Source organism: Sebastes umbrosus, chromosome 18 (genome assembly GCF_015220745.1).
Source record: "Sebastes umbrosus isolate fSebUmb1 chromosome 18, fSebUmb1.pri, whole genome shotgun sequence".
NCBI classification, from domain to species: Eukaryota; Metazoa; Chordata; class Actinopteri; order Perciformes; family Sebastidae; genus Sebastes; species Sebastes umbrosus.
In genome coordinates this window covers 15,993,428-16,013,656 of record NC_051286.1, presented here as the reverse complement: position 1 = coordinate 16,013,656, position 20,229 = coordinate 15,993,428, and the positions used below count along the sequence as shown (strand labels likewise).

The following is a 20,229-nucleotide window of genomic DNA, read 5'->3' as shown; positions in this document are numbered from 1 at the left end:
AGGAGTGGGCGTAGAGTATAGGACTTGGAAGGGAGACAAAGAAGTAGTAGAGAGCAGGTAATGAAGGAGAGGTTGTATTGTTCTCAATGATGCAGGCGTGCAGGCTTTTATTTCTTTTCACTGGCAGCAGAAACACATGTGGCCTCTCCTCTCTTCGCCTCAAACTCCCTCCCATCATTTCCTCCTTACCTCTCCTTCCTTTCCGCTCTGCTCCTCCTAGTGAAGATGTATGGACCATGGAGGAGCAGAGTGGAGCAGGGAGCCAGGGGTTAACACCAGGCTGACTAATGGAAAACAGACAGATAAGGGGCTGATAAGAGCTGTCCTGCCTATATGAATGAGCTGTCAGTGCAACATACAGCACACATAGATACGGCTGCACGTGTGCACAAACACACACACACAACCGCAGTACACAATAGGTTTGCAACAACAAAATGTTTTAGCAGTCCTCGTGTCTTCTCATCTTCTTTTTGTCTTTCGCTCTTCCGCCCGCTCTTTCTCTTCCTCCATCGGATTTGACTTTAATTAATCGACCGTTAAGTCATTAAGCCCCACCCCACTAAGTTACTGTTGCTACGCCGGTCAGGCTTGCAGTTCCCGCATGGCACATATGCAGTTAAGTATGATAACAAAGGCAGATCTACCACTCGAAATTCTCCTCTTTGATTTCAGAAGGAGTGTCGACAAAAGCATGCTTCTCTTTAAGTTGGTGGCCGTCAATTTTTTCCTCTGAAATGACTACTGTTGTTAGCAGATTTGATCAGCTGTGGCTCCATTTCTACACAAAACTACCACTTCTAAAAACTGCTCAGATCTTTCATTTTAATACATATTTTATAGTATTTTTTCATATTTGTATCATAATTTTCGTGTTTACAGCTTTCATTTTAATTCAGATGTACTGTACATATTTTATAGTTTTTTGCATATTTTTATTGTTATTTTCTTCTATACAGCTTTCATTTTAATTTAGATAAATTGCACATTTTTTTTAATATTTTTTCATATTTTACTTGTAATTTTATTATATTCTATATTTATGTTTCTTGATTTTTGTACTTACTTTTATCGTCAATTACATTTCCTCTTCCTATGTTTATGGTATGCACTACAATAATACACCAAAGCAAATTCCTTGTATGTTAAAATCTACTTGGCAACCAACCTTATTCTGATTCTAGCTAGCTAATTAAGCTAACATTGATTCCGTGAATTGGTTGAATTGCCATCGGTTGGCTTTTTAATGTTTGTTGCTGACTTGTTTTCAAATGAGAACCCTGTAAAAGGGGTATTAAATATGCAACTAGTTGAACTAGTTTGTGTTAGTTTTATAAGAAGGCTAATATAAAGAAAAACCAGGCAGCAACCTCCGGGTCTGAGAAGTGAAGCCAATGCAGAAGTGCCTTAAACTTGCATTCTTTCTAATAGCCAGCAGGGGGCGACTCCTCTGGTTGCAAAAAGAAGTCTGATTGTATAGAAGTCTATGAGAAAATGACCCTACTTTTCACTTGATTTTCACTTGTAACATTATAAGAGAAGATGTATTTAGGTGAGGACTAAGCGAAGTGTTTGGAAAACCCAACTTAACCACATTTTCGAGTGTTGATGAGAGCAGAACCAGCCTGTTTTTTTCTGTGAGATCATGTTGAAAGAATCATACACCTCGTTCATCTGCCCGGTGAAGTGAAGACAAGGTGTGTGAGCGTGTGATTGACTGATTATGAGTCTAATTGCTTGTTTAAGTGGGCTTGTTTACAGCTTTTGTGCCATGTTGGACCTGTTAATCTCGCTGTGTTTGCTCACTGCGCGTTTATGTGTTAGTGTTTGCTCATGTGCGTCACAGCCTACTTTTTTTTTTTTGGGGGGCTTCACAGCCTCTTCTTCTGTCACATTCAATCATGTCGCGCTGTAAGCAAGGACTGTTTGGTGTTGTGTGTGTGTGTGTGTTTGTGCTCGCTCAGTTGCACCGCTAAAGCCCGGGGACAGCTGAGACAGAGGGATGGCAAGCAGAGCCAGAGGAAGGAGAGAAAAAGGATGAGAGAAGGAGGGAAGGGACATAGTTGTGTGTTGCCTGGCATTCCAAAGATGCTTTATGATTTAAATGATAAAAGAAGGCTTGGCCATGCATTATGTATTAGGCATTGTACGTGTACGGTAATTCCAATTAAGCAGTCAGCCAGGTTTAGCTCAGGGAGAGAGGAGAGGGCGGAGAAAGGCCTATACAGGAAATGAGAGGCGTGCGGAGCAAGAATAGAAAACAAGGGTGTTAAAAATTGACCAGACCAATCAGGCAACATTTAGCGGCCATTGAAGACAAGCGGGAAAGACAACCTCGGCTGTCTTTCACAGGGCGAGACAGCAAGAAATGAGAAGGTAATAACAAGCGTGAGAGGGGGGTTGGACATGTTATGGCTACAGTTTGATGTGTCAGTTCTCTTGTCATGCTGAGTGTTTGTTCATTCACTCACGGAGCACACCAGCTGCATGCACGAACACACACACACACACACACACACACACTGACACGAGACAAAAGATGCCTCTTGTTTTCACTTCACTGAAGAGACAGACAAAGTGTTGTTTGAACCTTTAAAGAAGATTTGAAGGGGCTTTTAACCTGACACACACACACACACACACACCTGTACCGCAAAAATACATGCACCGCAGGACAGGTTTTCATGTTCAGCTGTTGACCTTTGAGAAAGAAAGGAAGGCATGATGAAGGCGAGGCCCGGACAGACCGCCGTGGAAAGTCGAAAACTGGAAGAGGAAGAAGGGTGAGGAGGGAGGGAAGCTTCACAGGAGGGTTGGGGGGGAGGCAGTATGGATGGATATCCAGGTTTGTCAGCGGTACAGTAGACTGGATCGTTAGCTGTAGTCGACTCCCTGACAGTTGAGCGCCGTGGCTTCAGTTTGTGGTGCGCCTCAGCTGCAAATGTCAAATATTTCAATCATGATGTGGCAAATATAGCAAAAACACATTTCTGTGCTCCACTGTTTATACGAGACCAAACTCTTCATACGTAAAAACTAACTATTAAATGTGCAATGTGGCCAGAATTTTAGTTTTAAACATTAAAAAAATGACATTATCAACAGGATGTGAAGCCAGAGCAAACCCCCGCAGCTGATCTGGTAAACTTTCTGTTGCTGCCATTACACAGCTTAGACCCAGCGCTGTACCAGCCCGCTGTGACTCCAGGCACTGGGTTTTTCGCTGGCCGAATCTGAGCCACCACAGCCGTTAACTGAAGCTCTTCCACTGGCGAAGCAGTCCCCTGTCAGCGGGGAGAACGAAACAAAAACACTAGTCGTTCCCCCGGAACCAATCCAATAAACAAACTCAGTTAGTGGCACAGTAAACACACAGATTGCTAATGTAAAATATAGGCCGATGCCACATGTGAAGATTATAAGTTAGAAGAGTTTCAGCAGTTTGGTTTAATTTGACTTATTCTTGCCCTGCTGTTAGTTAGTAGTTTGCTTTTTTTTCACAACTGATGACTGTAAATTTAGATTGTATGGACCCAGCAGTAGAGGTGAAATGCTGCCCCGTATTTCTTTGGAGCCAGTGGCTCGGTATTACACGTTACACCTTTAAAGGAAGAGTTTGGAAAATACACTAATTTGCTTTCTTCCTGAGAGTTAGATGAGAAGATCGATACCACTCATGTTTTTACGCTAAATATGAAGCTGGAGCCAGCAGCCGCTTAGCTTAGCTTAGCATAAAGACTGGAAGCAGGGGGAAACAGCTAGCCTGACTCTGGTAAAAGCCTCAAGTGATTCGTTGTAACACTTCAGTTTTTGTACAAGTTATAGAAATAAGATATAAATGTGTTAATTAGTGAGCTTTAGGGGTGCTGGTAGATAAACTTTGTTACCTTTGGACACAGACCAGCTAGCTGTTTTCCCCCTGCTTCCAGTCTGTGTGCCAAGATAAGCTAATTGTCTCCTCCTGGCTGTACTGTAGCTGCATAGTTAATGGATATGAGAGTGGGTTTGATCTTCTCTGCAAGAAAGCATAGAAGTATGTTCCCCAAAATGTCACATTATTCCTTTAATTTGCAGAAAATTGGCAGAATGATAATTTGTTCATATAATATCACCGTGATATGATTTCACTGAAAGTCGATATATGAAAATATTGAATTATCACCCATCCCCTACTGTGCTTTCATGACGTTTCGCAGTATTAAGAAGTCGAAATTAGTTATTAAATTACAAGTAGAGTAACTCCATTCTCCGGTAGCTGCAGAGGAATGGCTGCAATTGCGACTTTAGTGAAGAATATAAAGGAAGGATGAGAACATTTTAGAGTCAAGACAATATGTATAGTGATGATATATGGTGACTTTGTAATGACACTCAGCTGTCTACCACATATTGCATACAGTACCATAGGTGTGAACGCTGGACGAGCAGCAGCAGCGCCTGAAATGTGACAAAAAAAAAAAAGAAGCTGTTCACGCTGTAGAAAAGGACATAAAGTTATCTGCTCCGCTCTGATATCAAGATTCCCCTCCATCCCTCCATCTCTGCTGCTCCTTCACATCTATTTTCAGCTCGACTGTCAATCCAACTGACTCGGAGCCTCAAATCTGCTGTCTCTCTTGACACCGTCAAACAGTAATAGCCTGGGAGGTGTACGTATATGTGTGTGTGTGTGTATGTGTGTCGGTATGCATGGAGGACCAGGCCTGTGCTCGAGTGATTTTCTGTGCTTTTCTCTCATCCGTAATGGACCAGGAAGTTTAGGAAAGACAAAATATGTGTGTGTTTATAAGTAGTGGGTGTCCCTTTTGTTTGTTTACAGTATGTATATATTCATGTCCTCTCAATCTGTCCACATCCCATGTAGCCCAAACTCACTGGATGTGATAATATATGTGTGTTTTTACTCTCTTTGGCCATGTAGTAGAGCTTTCAGACCAGTGGTCTCCATGTACAGTATGCGCCATGCAGAGTAATGTGTATTCCGTAGGTGTGAGTCCTCATTACAGCCACAGAAGGTGATTTCAGTGATTAGCACACATTCAGGTCAAATCAAGTCAAATGTATTTCTACAGACTTTAATCACGCTAATAGCTCCAAACGGCACCACAAGGCCACTGTTAATGAAGCAAAAATATGAATAAATAATTCCCATTCAGTACATTTCTGGCCTTATTTGTAGCCATGTTAGCAACGTGGCTCTTAGAGATGCCGATGTCGGTCCACCTCTTTGGTTCAGACTGAAATATCTCCACAACTATCAGATGGATTGCAATAAAATCTTCTGCAGACATTCATGTCTCCCTCTGGATCAATTGTTATAAGCGATCCTCTGACTTCATCTAGCACTACCTATCAGGTCACATTTTTTTTATTGGTTCAATACTTTGGTTTATGACCAAATACCTCTAAACTAATAACATTCCCATCAGCCTCAGCTGTACTTTGTGTTTAGTGTTATAGCTGAGATGAAGTCCAACAGGACAATAAACACGAGTGGTCGGACAATAAGACTTGTTTTAAACAAATCCCCTGGTTAGTCAAACTTGTTTTTAAGTAGAGCTGCAACCATCAGTTAACTAAATGATTGATTAATCGCTTTGTCTTGTTTTAAAGCAGCAGTAGGCAGAATGTTTTTGGCATCATTGGGCAAAAATTCCATAATAACCTTTCAGCATATTGTAATTCAAATGTTCTGAGCGATAACTAGACTTCTGCCCCTCCTCATGGCTCTGACTTTGGCCAATCACAGGTCATTTCAGAGAGAGAGCATTCCTATTGGCTGTTCATTCAACGGAGGCAGCTGTCGGTCACTCGCAAACTCTAATCAAACGGTCAAACTAGGCAGTGCTGGTCAAATATGAATCAATATTCTGTTACTGTAATGCCTATTTCTCGCCTCAAATGTTTTCAGAAACATCTTGTAGTGTACTGTTTAGCTGTAAAATGAGAAAGTTTGCTCCGGCTGTATGGCAGTGCTTGGTATTTCCTCAACTGATCTCAACATGGCGGCCAGATCACAAACTTTCTTTTAAAAATAGGCATTACAGTAACAGAATATGGATTCATATTTTATCAGCGCTGCCAAGTTTGACCGTTTGATAGGAGTTTGTGAGTGATTGACAGCTGCTCAGGCTCAAGGCTCCAGCTCGGCTCTGACTGGTTGTTTTCCTCCGGTCTGTGAAATCTTGCAGATGCCGTTAGGAGCACCGGAGGACACAGAGGCACATCATTTTTTTTTTCAGATTACCTGTCTCATGCACTACTGTCAGGATATAGTGACCATTTTATAAAAAATAACTGTCTTTTAATAGTATTTGCTCCAATTCTAACTCCTGCAGCTTTAACATCACCAACAGTCCCAAACCCAACCCATTTTACAATGATATCAAATGCAGAACATGGACAGTTCCTCACATTGAATTGGATGGCATTTGTCCTTGATAAATCACTGAAACGATTAACCAATTTTCACAATAGCTGATGATTAATTTGCTTTTCATAATCATTTTTTAATTGCTCATCAATCGTTTGAGCCCTATTTGTTAAAGAAATTATCGCCCATAGTGTCTGTCTGTAAACAAATTGGTCTCAGATTGTTAAATTGTTGATTTTTTTTTTGTCTTTTCTATTGTTTTACATCATACACTTGCTCTGTATTATTTCCGGCTCGTCAGTAATCTGTGAAGCACTTTGACCTGCACAAAAGGTGCTATACAAATAAAGTTTGGTTGATTTGAATGATCCAAATTTGACCTACCGTACTTGCTGTAGTTGTGTGCCCACAATTTTCCTGTGCAGAGAAGGATTTGTACAGACATTTTAAGTGCACTCACTTTGGGTTTTTACCTCTAAACAATCTGGCTGAACACTTCTTGTCATGTTTACAGCCTCTCTCATCATGTAACTGTGGTGTTTCTTTCTGCGTCTTACTTTCTTCTTGTACTGCCACTGTGTTCCCAGATCTCAGGAAACACTTCGCTGAGTACAATATCATCACAACCAATAGGCGTGACAGCCAAAAAACTTTGAAAAATAAGACCCAAGTTGTCATAAACTGAACAACCCTTTGCTCGTTTATCTGTGAAGTTTGAAATAATCTTTGTGAGATATTGGGCTTCAAAATAGGTCAATGTTCGCTGCGGCTCGAGATATCGCGTGTAGAACATTTGTTCCGGGCCTCCGTCGAGGCTCCGAAATCAAAAAGTTTGAAGTGTTAAGTTGTTTTGAAGTGCTTCTCCTTGGTTTCTAGTGTTCATTCAGCCCTCAGAAAACAGTTGGTGCACTTAAAAATGTATGCATCTGATGCTTTCAGCGCGTGTCTGCCTTTTCTCTCTCCCTCCATCATTCCCCGTCATACATTTCCCACACTCCTCCGTAGCCCTCCTCTCTCTCTCTCTCTCTCTCTCTCTCTCTCTCTCTCTCTCGTTTATTCTTTCCCCTTAATTCTCATTATAGCCGGATGACCTCCTCCGTCCACCTCTGTCTCAAGATTCAAAAATATCTCTGTCTGTCTCTGTCTGTCTCGCCCTCCTCCCCTCCCACGGCTTGTCATGAATCATCTTGGTCCCGTCTCTGAACGCAGGGGAGAAATTAAATTATTAGCCATGCATGACATACTGTATCTCTATAACTGTTATATGTCAGCCCTCCGTCTCCCTTTGGTACCAAAGCAACCGTGAACTTGTATTTTAAATGCTAAATCACATCCGGAATACTTTTTTACAGAAATGATGAATCTTGGGGACAAAGTGATAATGTTCTTTTTTTTTTTTTTAAGATCTGCTCGCTTTACTACGAGATAAAAACGTATTTCATGTGCCCCAAAAAAAAGATCAGTAATTCCCACGAAGGGATGGCGTCATTGTCGGTGACAACAGTTGAATGTCAACTCTGGTGTGAGGCGTTCAGGTTCACTAATATCCGTCCTCACGGGTGAAGTGATTCCTTTCAAACAGTTCTATGTTTTTAAGCATGAATTGTCCTTCAAGTAGGGAAAAATGGAGCGAGGCCGGCGCAGAGATGAGAGATTTTTCGAGGTGAGGGAGAGAAATCCATCCGTCTCTGCTCCCCCTTCTCTACTACAGAAGAGAAGACATGAGCTCCACATTTATAATTGATCTGCCTCAGCTCCAGAAATACCCTGACAGCGACTCGCTGTTGTCTGTGTGTGTGTGTGTGTGTGTGTGTGTGTGTGGGTGTGTCTGTGTCTGTGTGTGCTCGCGCATACATATGGCGTGTATAGTTTTGCAAGTGCAAACTTAATAATAGAGACCGCAAACAGGTGAGGGGATGCAGGGGAGATGGGCTGAGTCACAGAGAGCCTTTCCCAACCCCGGCACTCAGCACTCGCTTTCTCCGTGCCCTGTAAACCACTCACAGCAGCCCCGGCGGCATTTAGCTGTTTGGATTTGCATGCAATTCATTGATGTAAAGAGGCGGATGATGGGATTAAAACGTTACGTAAAGGTTTGTTTATGGCTGTGTGAACATGTGTTCAGAATTGTTTTTTGGTAACTGAGATTTGTTCCTCTGAAAGCTGCGAAGAAGAGGAGAAATGTGTGTGTGTGTGTGTGTGTGTGAAGGTAGATGCCATGGGAACGGTGTTGAGCCACAGGGTCAACACAGGATTTGACCCAACACTCTGACCTCATCAGGTTTCTTCAAGCGTGTAACATTGTAATCACACACTGTCTGGAAATACTGCTGCTACAGCAGGACGCTACAATACATTGTTTCTACAGACCGCTGTGGTTGGTAAATCTCCAAAATCTACCAGCCACTTTCATTGTTTTATCAGCCAGTGGGTGTTTAGAGTAGGTCCGCTGAATGATGAGCTGGTTACCTGGCAGATGAATGGTTGCATAATTGCCAGAATTCTGGCGGTTACTCCTGGCAATGTATTCACAGGGATCACACTTGAAAAAGGAAAGTTCCTCCTGACTCCATTACCACATGTGTGTTTACACTTTCCTCCCTTTTTTTTTTCCCCTCCAGGAGACAGCTTCGTCCTGCGACGCTGAACTCCTCTCGTTGCTCCTGGACGCGGGGCTCCTGGTGGGCTGCGTCTCCTCAGCCCTGTACCCCCTGCTCAGCTCCCACATGCTGTCCCACCAGCAGGAGGGCGGCTGGGATGTAGAGAAAGCTGCCGCCGAGCTGCTGGCGGCGGGCCACGGGCCCGAGGCAGGCTCTCTGCTCCTGGCTCACCGCGGGACCCACCGGGCCCAGTTCACCTTCAACTCGGCGTTGGCCGTGCTCAAGAAGTGGCTGTGATGGAGACGAGGGAGGAGGGAAAAGAGCGCGACGGGCAGGCAGTTTGGACCGCAGACCCTTTTTTTGCGGTGATGAAGCAGATTTAGGGGGAAATATGTTGAGAGATTTGAAGCGTGAGAATAGAAGTTCTATCAGACCTCTGCATGTTTGTTCTGTAATTTGGTTCATCAACTGGAAGACACGGCAACAGCAGCTGCCTCGAAGAACGGATACCTTCAATACCGAAACATCTGCTCAATTAGAAACACACACATGAATACAGAAACCTCCGCTGTCTCTCCGTCATGATTGAATGTTCAGACTGGGGGCTGATCAGAAAAACACACTTCCTGCTTGCATGTATTTGTGTGTTAGTGTGTGTGCGCGTCCTATTGTGTGATAAAATAATTGAGCAGTAGCCGGGAAGCAGTGGGTGGATATTAGCCTATTGTTCCGTGACAGGTTTGCCTCTTTGACGTCCCACCGTTAAACACCCTGCCTCTGCTCCATTGTTTTCCCCCTAATAATGTCTAATTAATTCCTTCTAAACAAATTAGCCCCGCAGCTGCCCCGCGCTGTGTGTTCGTGTGTGTATGCGGATGCACAAAACGCTATATACAAGCAGCCGACACCCCGGCGTTATCACGTAGAGCTAATGATGATGAGGAATAAACGCGTACGTGTGTGTTTGTTTATGCACACAGTGACGCTGTCAGCATGGTTTGTTTCACTATATAAAAATACAGGTTTTATTCTGTGTCACCTTTAAGATCTGAAATAAATAAAAAAAATCGAGTAACGTGAGAATGAGTTTCGCGGCATTCCATTTCTTTCTTTCTTTCTGATAGTGTTGATGGAAAAGTGCACAATTGGGTGAGTCTTTGCAAGCTTTTCAATAGACGTCTTTTCGGGTGCGATATTTTTTGTTAAAGAAAAGATTTTTCAAAGTCGACCTCGTTAACATTTCAGCGAGTTTTACTTTTCTTTGTAATTGATGGGTTTATGTAGCAATTTGTGTTCAATCTCACAGTGAATGCACTCCAAACATTTGCATTATAATAACAGCATTTCCTCATTGTTCCAAGATAATTACAGCCATGTGACCCAAACATCCAGCGTGAAGCGTTTTAGTTAAGTGCTTTCTCTGGTCAGCACGCACGACTCCATAGGGGGGGAGTGAGGGGGTTGGAGCAACCAACTGCTTCCTCGTACTGTGCTGTCTCCAAAAGCATTTGTAACTTTTTCTCTCCTGCTAATTGCAAATAAGCAAAATATGTTTTTGCTGCAGGGCAAAGAATAGGGTGGGGGTGGGGGGGAATCAAAGAGTCCAATTTATCTTGTTTGTCAAAGTGTTAGATGTGTGATTTTTCAGACTGTGTTCAAAATGAAGCTAATGCAGTGGTGCTGACTGCAGGTCCCCAGAGCAGCCACTTCTCTTTAGTGCTCTAAAAAATAAACCTGCCCTATCAAAGAAAAGCATCCCTTTAATGAACAGTGGGAGGGTTTGAATGGTGATTAGGTAAGAAAGATCTGCATTTTCCACTCATCTGAGCTGAGAAATATGATTTTTTATTGAGTTATGAATCATCCTGGTCCCTGAAACCTTTTTTTTCACAGTCAGCTTCTTTTTTTTATTTCTTTTAAAGAGGACCTATTATGCTTATTTTCAGGTGCATACTTGTATTTTGGGTTTCTACTAGAACATGTTTACACGCTTTAATGTTCAAAAACACTTTACGTTTCTCATAACCGGCTGTGCTGCGGCACCTCTTTTCACCCTCTGTCTGAAACGCTCTGTTTGAGCTCTGGCCCCGCCCTCTCGAAAAGCCCAGTCTGCTCTGATTGGTCATCTGGCCCACTCTGTTGTGATTGGTCAACCGAACCAAACTCTTCGGACTCTACTCCAGCTACGCTCTATATAGCTTTGTTTGAGGGCGTGCCAAACTAGCCGCTAGGCAGGTATTATGCTGATGTGTTACTTGGTGACATCACCACGTTATAGAAAAAAAAGGCGGGAATTGAAGCAAGGCATTTCAGGCAGTTCGGGAGCAGTGTTTCTGGGGGGGAGAGTAACTCCCTTTGGTGTGGACTTTGTGCTTTGTAGGTTTACAGACCTTTTACATGCTCAAAAAAAACTATATAACACACTAAAGGAAAGGGAAAAAGCACAGAAGCACAATAAGTCCTCTTTAAATCTGTGCTATTGTCACTGTTTTTTTGTCTTTACTTATCATTATGAAGTAAATGTTGATTGCATAATGTATACGCTATAGAATAATGACATCGGCGTTCCCTATAAGCCTCACTGTCACTTGGCAATTCTGTCTGCCACCGGGTACGATCTCCCGGGAAAATGAAGGCTCGATTTATGGCACAAAGCCGTGGAAAACAAAATGCAGTGTTGGCAAAAGTAGCTAGCAGCACTAACTCCAAAAGTCGCTAAAAGTCGCCAAATGACGTTATACGCTCATTTGCATATTGGCAACATCATCACACATATATTTGCATAAAGCTTCTGTCGGTTGCAGTGAGGGAGAGACTGCCTGCACATGGCCCAAAAGGAGAGAGAGAGAGACCGGGTGCTGCTGGTGGAAGAGCCGTGGACTACCATTACTCTGAGCAGCAACATTTTAAAGGTTAGTAGTGTTCAAATAATGTTTTTGTTGTAATTGTTGAAATTTGCATTATATCCCGACAGCAATCAATAAATCAAATGCTCTGACAAAAATAAGAAAAAAAATCTTATATCTGTGGCTGTCAAAGGATTATAATAAACCTTCCCTGTGTGTACTCTGCCTGTGAACTTGTTGCACGTCACCGGAGAGTCTTCCACAAGCTGCTAGATTGATAGCTGAGTACTAATAATAGTCATGTAGTTCATTATATGTTTATGTTCATAATGATAATAGTAGGGGAGTGGCTTTGGAGGGAGGCCTGAAGGGACGGACTGTTAGTGTTGCCTAATTGGTGACTTTCTCACTAGATGTAGCTACTTTTGGTGCTAATGCTGCTAGCTACTTTCATTGGAAAAGAGTTGGCAACACTGGGTTTGGTTTTTCAGTTGGATCAATTTTAAAAGTACTAGTGTACTCTTGCTAGTTTCTAAAGATTACCAACCCTGCCTTTAACTCTTAAAAACTGTGACATCACCATTCTCCAACTTAGCCCCGCCCACTTCAAACCAGTGAGAAGAGCCGACAAAAACAATACAGAAAATCTCTCAAAGCAAATAATCAAAATTGCTCAGACTTTGACAGAAAATTGGTTCATGTGTGACCGCATCGCTCATAAAGTAAGAAGCTGACTGAGAAAAGAAAAAAAAGTTTCAGGGCCTTTAAAATTTGTAGTTTTCATAGGCTTTAAAAAAAAATACTGCACTCATGTCTGCTGCAATGTACTTCAGTTAATTATCCAGAGGCAGCTTGTTGAAAAGTAGCTGTAACAGTTCTTGGTGGCTACCTTCTGGAATTGTGGCACGATTGGCTGCGAGGCCCATTTAAATCCGTTCAGGCAGCAATAAGCAGATCATGTTTCCACATTTGCTCGTTAACTTTCTCCTGCTGTTCTTAATCCCTTAATTTAATGAATAAACTTCAGAATGATTTCGGCATGGCTTTTTTCTATAAAAGACTCAGCTTTTTTCCGCTGCATCCGGAAGACTAAATAGAAGTTAATTTCTTTTAAATCCCCCGTGGTTGCGTTTCTACTTAATACATTTTGTTTGCAATCCCCTTATCTTTTTGTTCCATAAGTGCACAGTGTGGTATTTGCCTGCCTAACCCCTCTGTCATTTGCAATACTTTTCAGCTGGACGAAATAAGAGTATTTTCAATATCGTGAAATATTCAACAGTAATTCACTTTGGCAGGCAACATTTAAAACAGCTGCCGGAGTAGAGTAGCTCGTATCAGGCCAGAAATTGAATAAAAGGCTGTGGCTTGGAGGTATTTACCCTGACAGCAATATTGCTGTGTTTCAGGCACATATATAAGAGATGGCGATGGAGCAGGTGGGTGGTCTATATATCAAACAACAGAGTAATGAATCCCCCCCACCTGTGGAGGGGTAGAGGAATATGAGACAATGCTTGTGTCACATGAAAATACTGCCAGAGACAAAACTATGAGAGGGGCTTTTCTTCAGGCATGGCTGCAAGGAAGTGTCAACATTATATCATAACAGGAAATAATACTGTAGAGATTAATGGGTCAATTTCACGGCTTTCCACTCCTTCACTCACTGCTCTCTGCCATTTAGTGCTTAGTTATAAAGATGACTGGGCTTTGCAGTCTTAAGGAAACTGCACTGATGCTCATTCCCTTGTGTCAGACGAGTTCTGTCCGCCTTGCAAAATGAATGAGATTGGTCTCAGATGGTAATCGACCCAGGTTCGTTCATACCCTTGAGCTACAGCAGGAGTCCGTTGTTAGTCCGGGCCGGCATGAAATCAACTCTTTGTGCCGAGTTAACAAAATTACACGAGGCCTCGTTGTAATCAATCTGAACTGTTTAATCCTTCAGTCATCTGGTTGATTAAATCAGCGGTAGCAGCCTCCGACCTTTGGCTTTGAACAAGCATGTGTGCAATTGCCATGGGGTACTGGGGGAGAAGGGGACATGTCCCCCTCCTAATTTACGAACGAGGGAAATTTCACCGTTTGGTTTGTTTACTGCTGTTTTGAAGCCTCAAGTTTGGCATTTTGGCTGTTGCCCTCTTGGTTTTTGGACAACAACGTGGTAACAACCTTTCAATCACAAGGTAGCCACACCCTAAAGCATACCCTGCTTTTTGGTCTATTTGACTCTAAATGGAACCATAATTTACTAAATGAACATCATGCTGTATTGAAGAAGACTTGAAACTAGCGAATGAGACCATAAACTCGTGTTTACAATGTTTACTGATGTAATAAATCAAGTGAGAAGAAGGATCATTTTCTCATCGATTTCTATACAACCAGACTTCTTTTTTGCAACCAGAGGAGTCGCCCCCTGCTGGCTATTAGAAAGAATGCAAGTCTAAGACACTTTGGCTTCACTTTTTCAGACCCGTAGGTTGCCCTCTGGTTATCACCGATCTCTGTTCATACAACTTTTAGCCAATCATCTTGTCGCTGTCAGAATTTGAAAATGTTTCTTTCTTTGTTACCACCAGCTGCCATTTCTGTGTCAATGCTGGACGTTATTTAAATTAGTAAAAGGTGAGTTTTCGTGTGTTTAAATACACGTGAGTTTGAAATTAGTTTCGCCAAATCTTTCTTCATCCACTTTCACTACAAACCCCAACAACCCTGTAAACATCTTTTCAATATCAAAACCACAGATGTGTTTTTTTTCGCAGAAAACTCCATTGAATTCTGTATAATATTCATGGTTTTAAGAACTCCTGAAAAGTTGATGCCGACAAAAGCCATGCTGAGTATTTAAGAGCTCCTGTCTATTTTAGAGCTCAGCCTTCAAGTTCCCTTTCAGCTCGCACCGCCCCCTCATACTTACCTGGAATATAATGTCACATTTATTGACTGTCACCTTGGTTTAGCATGTGAGTCAGACCTCTTTACTAACACATTTTCTCAATCACACGGAGTAGCGCTTAACATGAGCTCCACAGATGAAGAATAATGATGAAAATTGCAGGGTTTTATTTACACCTGATGGCTTCCTAATGGACTTAAATAAGTGAGACAATCTTTTCCTTTCCTCCTTATGGTATCATTTCAAGCATTTCTGTTCACGGAAGCATCACAATCTCTTTTGGGCTTCGCTTGTGTGCCGACTGCAAGCAACTCTGAGAAAATGTTGTTAAGGTCTACCTCCCCTACTGCTGGGGTTTGGTAAACACAGTGTCACAACTTGTCAAGTGTCAGCATCCTTCTTTTTATCTGTCAGACAAAGCTCTCGGTGCAGGCAGTGTGAGCCATCATCGCAATCCATCCAGAAGGTGAGAGAAAAGGGGGGAGGGTGGAGGGTGGAGGAGAGGAGAGAAAGAATTTGTGTCCCCCCAGGGGGAGGCTGCATGAGACGGGTTCTTACAAACTCTCTCCTCTGCTGAAGAGAGGTTATCTCTTTGAAACAAGGCATTTAACTTGCGCCTACAAGTCCTCTGTGGAGTCTGTGAGAGGAAGAGAAGAGAAAACATGAAAGGAGAGAAAGGGAGAAAAAGAAATATAGCGTTTGCATTCCAGGAAATCCCTCGCAACGCCTTCTACCTTGTCAACAGACTGAATCCTGGGAAATCATTCACCCTCCAAGGCCATGTTTGTTTCCTTTACCTCTCTATTTTTCATCTCTCCTGTCTTACCCATCTTTGACCCCGCAGCCTCGCCCTCCACAGAGTGACTGTCTGTCTAGTACACTGAAATATACACACACACCTACAAATAAAACTCTTCTAAAACATAGTGTACAGAGAGTCGTATAGTATTGAATATAAAGAACGGAAGACAAAGTAAAGGAAGTGGGAGGTCAGTTAAGCAAGCGAGATGGGAAATGACTGAAGGTCAAACACGATGATGACTAAAAGAGAGAAAGAAGAGCGATTAATAGAAGGTCTGAAGATAGCACTGCAGGATTTGCATCACATGGGAGGGCTTCAGTGAAACAGAATAACAGAGCGGGAGAGAACAAGGACATTGGTGCAGGACGGCAAACTCAGTTAGCACTGCAGTGAAAAAGGCTGTTTTTACTGATATATGTATTCATTGGCCCATTATCACATTTTATCTCTTTGAAAAAAAGCAATGGCACTTATATTAGAGGATTTACTACACTTATTGACAAATCAAGTTTATGAGGTTGAGTTATTAGGCTGGTAGTAACTTAGAAGTCCAGGTGGAATAAAGGTCCCTGCAGAGTTTCCTTGTAACAAACAAATTTATGTTTACATTCAGTGTTTCTCACCAAATGCATTGTGGGAATCCAACCAACGGCAGGAATGTATATTGCAATGTCAGCATATTGCGCGCACTTGTAAAACCATTGCTCCACAGCTCCACACCGGTGGACTAGAAGGTAACCCGAAAACTAGCAAAAACTTGCAAAAAGCTCTCACGAGACTCGCTGCCCAACGACCTAACATAATCATAACTATTCGAGATCAATGCCTAACCTTAACCATCTCGTGATAGTTTGGCAATTTGCGTCTTACCTTCTTGCCACGACCGCCAACACCTGTTTGCCTACCTGTCTTACCTGCAGATTTCTTTTCTTTTCAGACGAACATACATCCAACGATGAAAACCTGAGCAAGAACTTCTCTGACGGGTTTGGGCTGGCCGCTCGTGGGGCCTACGCTATGGCTATAGCTGCTGATGCAGACTTGAGGTAAGCCCCAAACAACCCACCACGAGCCACTTTCTTTCTTTTAGTAAATGTTTTTCTTTCACACAGGCACACCTGTTAGTGACTGTTGCAGAGACACTTTTAAAGAGCTGATTGCCGGTCATTCTTGTAACAATACTTTGGCACTTGTCCGGGATCTGTTTTTCCATTCCAACAGTTCTAGCTTGGGGATTTTTGCCCCGTATTAGTGTAGCTGATTAGCTAGAGACATACGCTCATCCCATCTTGCAGACAGCAGTAGCTACTTGGCGTTGTATTTAGCTCGCCAAAGAATCACAAGCTGCACGGCTACTGGCTTAGAAGGCTGTGTGTATTCAGAGTGTAGATCTGCCATGCTGTATTGACTGTTGCTGAAACGGGTGTCTGTGAAGCCAATGCTGAAGTTCCTTAAACTTGCATTCTTTCTAATAGCCAGCAGGGGGCGACTCCTCTGGTTGCAAAAAGAAGTCTGATTGCATAGAAGAAAATGAGCCTACTTCTCACTGGATTTATTACCTCAGTAAACATTGTAAACATGAGTTCATGGTCTCAATCACTAGTTTCAAGTCTTCTTCAGTACAGCATGATGTTCATTTAGTAAATTATGGTCCCATTTAGAGTCAAATAGACCATAAAGCAGGGTATGCTTTAGGACGTGGCTTCCTTGTGATAGACAAGCCGCTACCACATCTTCGTCCGGTGTGGGAGTTGTCCGAGTTTTTGTCTCAGAACTTTAACCCTTTCACAGTGTGTTTTCAGTTCATGAAAGTTTATTGTAACATTTTGGTCGCCTGAAAATGACGTTCGGTTGTACTTAGCTCCACCCTCTCGTGTCACTTCTGGTTGCAAAAAAACAAGATGCAGAACTCGAGGCTTCAAATTAGCAGTCCACAAACCAATGGGTCCTCTTCTGCAGTCTATGGTTAACATGAGCAACATTTTGCTCGTTGCTGAGGTAATGAGAAGTGTGCTAATTGTATTACATGTAGTTAACTTTAGAATATTGTTGTTTGTATAGCAATAGTGGCGTTTTTGTAATTGAAAGCTGGTTGTGTGCATTTTGTGGAGGCAAGTGTAACCCCTTTGTTGACTGCCTGTGGGCATTGTTGATAGCTGCTTAAAAAAGTGTTTGTCTCATCAGTAAGTAGTGTTGATCTTTTTATGTGGTTTCCTGTCTGTCCTGAGTGACTTTAAAGGTCCCATATCGTGCTCATTTTCTGGTTCATACTTGTATTTTGTGTTTCTACTAGGACATGTTTACATTATGTAATGTTAAAAAAACACTTATTTTCCTCCTACTGTCTGCCTGAATATACTTGTATTCACCCTCTGTCTGAAACGCAGCGTTTCAGCACATTTGAACGGAATTGCGTTGCTAGGCAACAGCTTGGGTCCATGTTTACTTCCTGTCAGCTGATGTCACTCACATACACTGCAACAGGAAATAAACTGGGACACGTTTAGAATGTTTATGTTTAAAACCGTGTAATGATCTAAATATTGTATATTTGTGACATCACAAATGGACAGAAATCCTAACGGCTTGTTTCAAACGCACAATTTCTGAATACGGGCTGTGTGTGTTTCTCAGTATTTTGAGCGTTTTGATACTTTCACAGTATTTATATAGCACTTAAACCTGCTTTATAATATAAAAGACCTGAAAATCTCACTTTTTACAATATGGGACCTTTAAGTAATGTATATGCTAGCTTAGTTCGGTAAGTTGACACCTGTGGTAGCTCAAATGTTAGCTGATGTTCCTCACAGAACCCTTGCAGCTAGATCCTATGATGCAACAGCGGGAAATGGACCATCAAATGGAAGGAGATTTATTATATGAGCCTAATAATATGAGAATATGACTACTGAACCTAATAACTGTTTCCCTGCAACCAATGACAAATATTCAGAGTCTCTGTGATAACGTTAATATCACTGGAAACTCTTGATCTTTAGTGTCATATTCGACTTTAAAAATCTTTTCGACTTTTAGAGTTTCTTAAAACAAGTGAAACATTTTGCCAGCAGCATAAGGTTCTTCTCAAAAGTTGAAACATGGCAGAATGAGGCCGATCACTGCACAACTAAGCAGCGAAATGACACTTGATTCACCGAAAACTGATGAAATGAGTTGATTTGCATTGGAGACACGTGAATTTAACTCCCACAGCTGGTAGAGAGTCTGATTGATTGTAATACTTAATAATAGATCAATATGGTGTATTTTTTTTCTCGCGGTGATTCTATCCTATAGAAGCAGTTTTTGCCGCCTGTGTGAATAATGATGGAATTAAAAGATGCCTTGGAGACGGGAGCAACATGAGGTGATGACATCACACGAATGTCTTTGCTTGAGAAAAGTGTGTCTGTAAGCATCGAATGTTTCCATAACAGCTGCTTTATTACACCGAAGATTAAAAAAAAGGCGGTAATGGGTTGTATTTCACATATCGGCATTAACACCCCATCCTCTTTTACAGGCCCACTCGCATTCACATCCTCCAAGCTGTTACTGGCTGCCATATGTTTGCCAAACTGTTTAGGAGAATAAAAGAGAGAGCTGGAGAGAGAGGAGGTGAGAGAGCTGTTTTGAGACCTGGGACAGTGCATTGTGGGTGGATGTGCAAAAGTGGGGATCCAGAATGACTGGAAGATTGTTTGTGCATGTCTGAGGACAGAGCTGAAGCAAGAGATGGAAGGAGAGAGAGGGAGGGAGGACGTGAACCGAGCACATCTACCGAATCAATATGAGCAGCAGGAGAGTTGTCTTTATATATATATTTTTTTTTTCTCGGCTCCCGCTGTAAAAATGAGTGCGCTGTCTCTTTTTTTTTTTGAACACATCAAATGGAGGAGGAGAGGAGTGGATGGAGAGAGCGGGAGGAATGGAGGGAGAGGAGTTGAATGTCAGGGTAATACTTCAGACTAAGTGGAGTAAAAGTTTCATCACCAGTGTGTGTGTGTGTTGGGGAGCATACCTGTGTGTGCATGCATGTTTCTGTGTGCGTACAATACACATACACATGTGTGCAGAATATCAATTCTGTCCGTGTGCATTTGTGTTTTTCGCTGCCTGTGCATGACTGCGTAGCATTTAGTATCTCTTCTCCTGCAATCAGACGTTCCATTGATGTCGATCTCTTTGGATGAATGAGGCAAATTATCTGCTTTGCCAGCAAATGCTATCCTCTCTGCTCCCGTGTTGGAGCACTTTTGGCAACACCAAACTCTACCTCTAAACACACACATACACACACCTCACACACGGTAGAAAACTTTGCTACCTTCCTGAGTGTGAGGATGATTACAATGAGTTTTTTGGAGTGCTGTGTGTTTTGAATCTGCTTGCTTTTTATGAATTCTTGAAATTTGTAAAGTTTTGTAGTGTGTGACAGTTTACTTTGGCCGTCTTGCGTGGGTTTCTCTTGGAAAAGAGATTTCTTAGATTGAATATGGGAAGACCATGTGATACGATCAAAAGCTCCAGTACAGCTACAATATGGACTTTGTGGTAGGGTTCTTTTTTTCAACTGTTGTTTTCATGGTCAATCTGAAGATTTTGACCCCTTCACCCTCGCTGTCACACTGTTACTGTACGTTAGTCCCTACAAACTCATGCTGTGCAGCCACATTTTTATTTATTTATTCTTGGCTCAT

The 20,229-nt window shown here is 42.2% G+C and overlaps 1 protein-coding gene and 1 long non-coding RNA gene across 2 annotated transcripts in view; both read left to right on the top strand.

The window, feature by feature from the left end:
* nbas (NBAS subunit of NRZ tethering complex) overlaps positions 1-10,056 on the top strand; it is a 187,946-nt gene extending 177,890 nt beyond the window's left edge. Inside the window, exon 53 of the mRNA XM_037751577.1 lies at positions 8,995-10,056. Coding sequence (XP_037607505.1) covers positions 8,995-9,270 — 276 coding nt within the window. The 3' untranslated portion in view covers positions 9,271-10,056. The remainder of the gene's footprint in view (positions 1-8,994) is intronic.
* Positions 10,057-11,654: 1,598 nt separating this feature from the next.
* The window catches only part of LOC119477505, a 49,541-nt gene continuing 40,966 nt past the window's right edge, over positions 11,655-20,229 (top strand). Inside the window, exons 1-2 of the long non-coding RNA XR_005204242.1 lie at positions 11,655-11,885; positions 16,464-16,572. This is a non-coding gene — a long non-coding RNA (uncharacterized LOC119477505). The remainder of the gene's footprint in view (positions 11,886-16,463; positions 16,573-20,229) is intronic.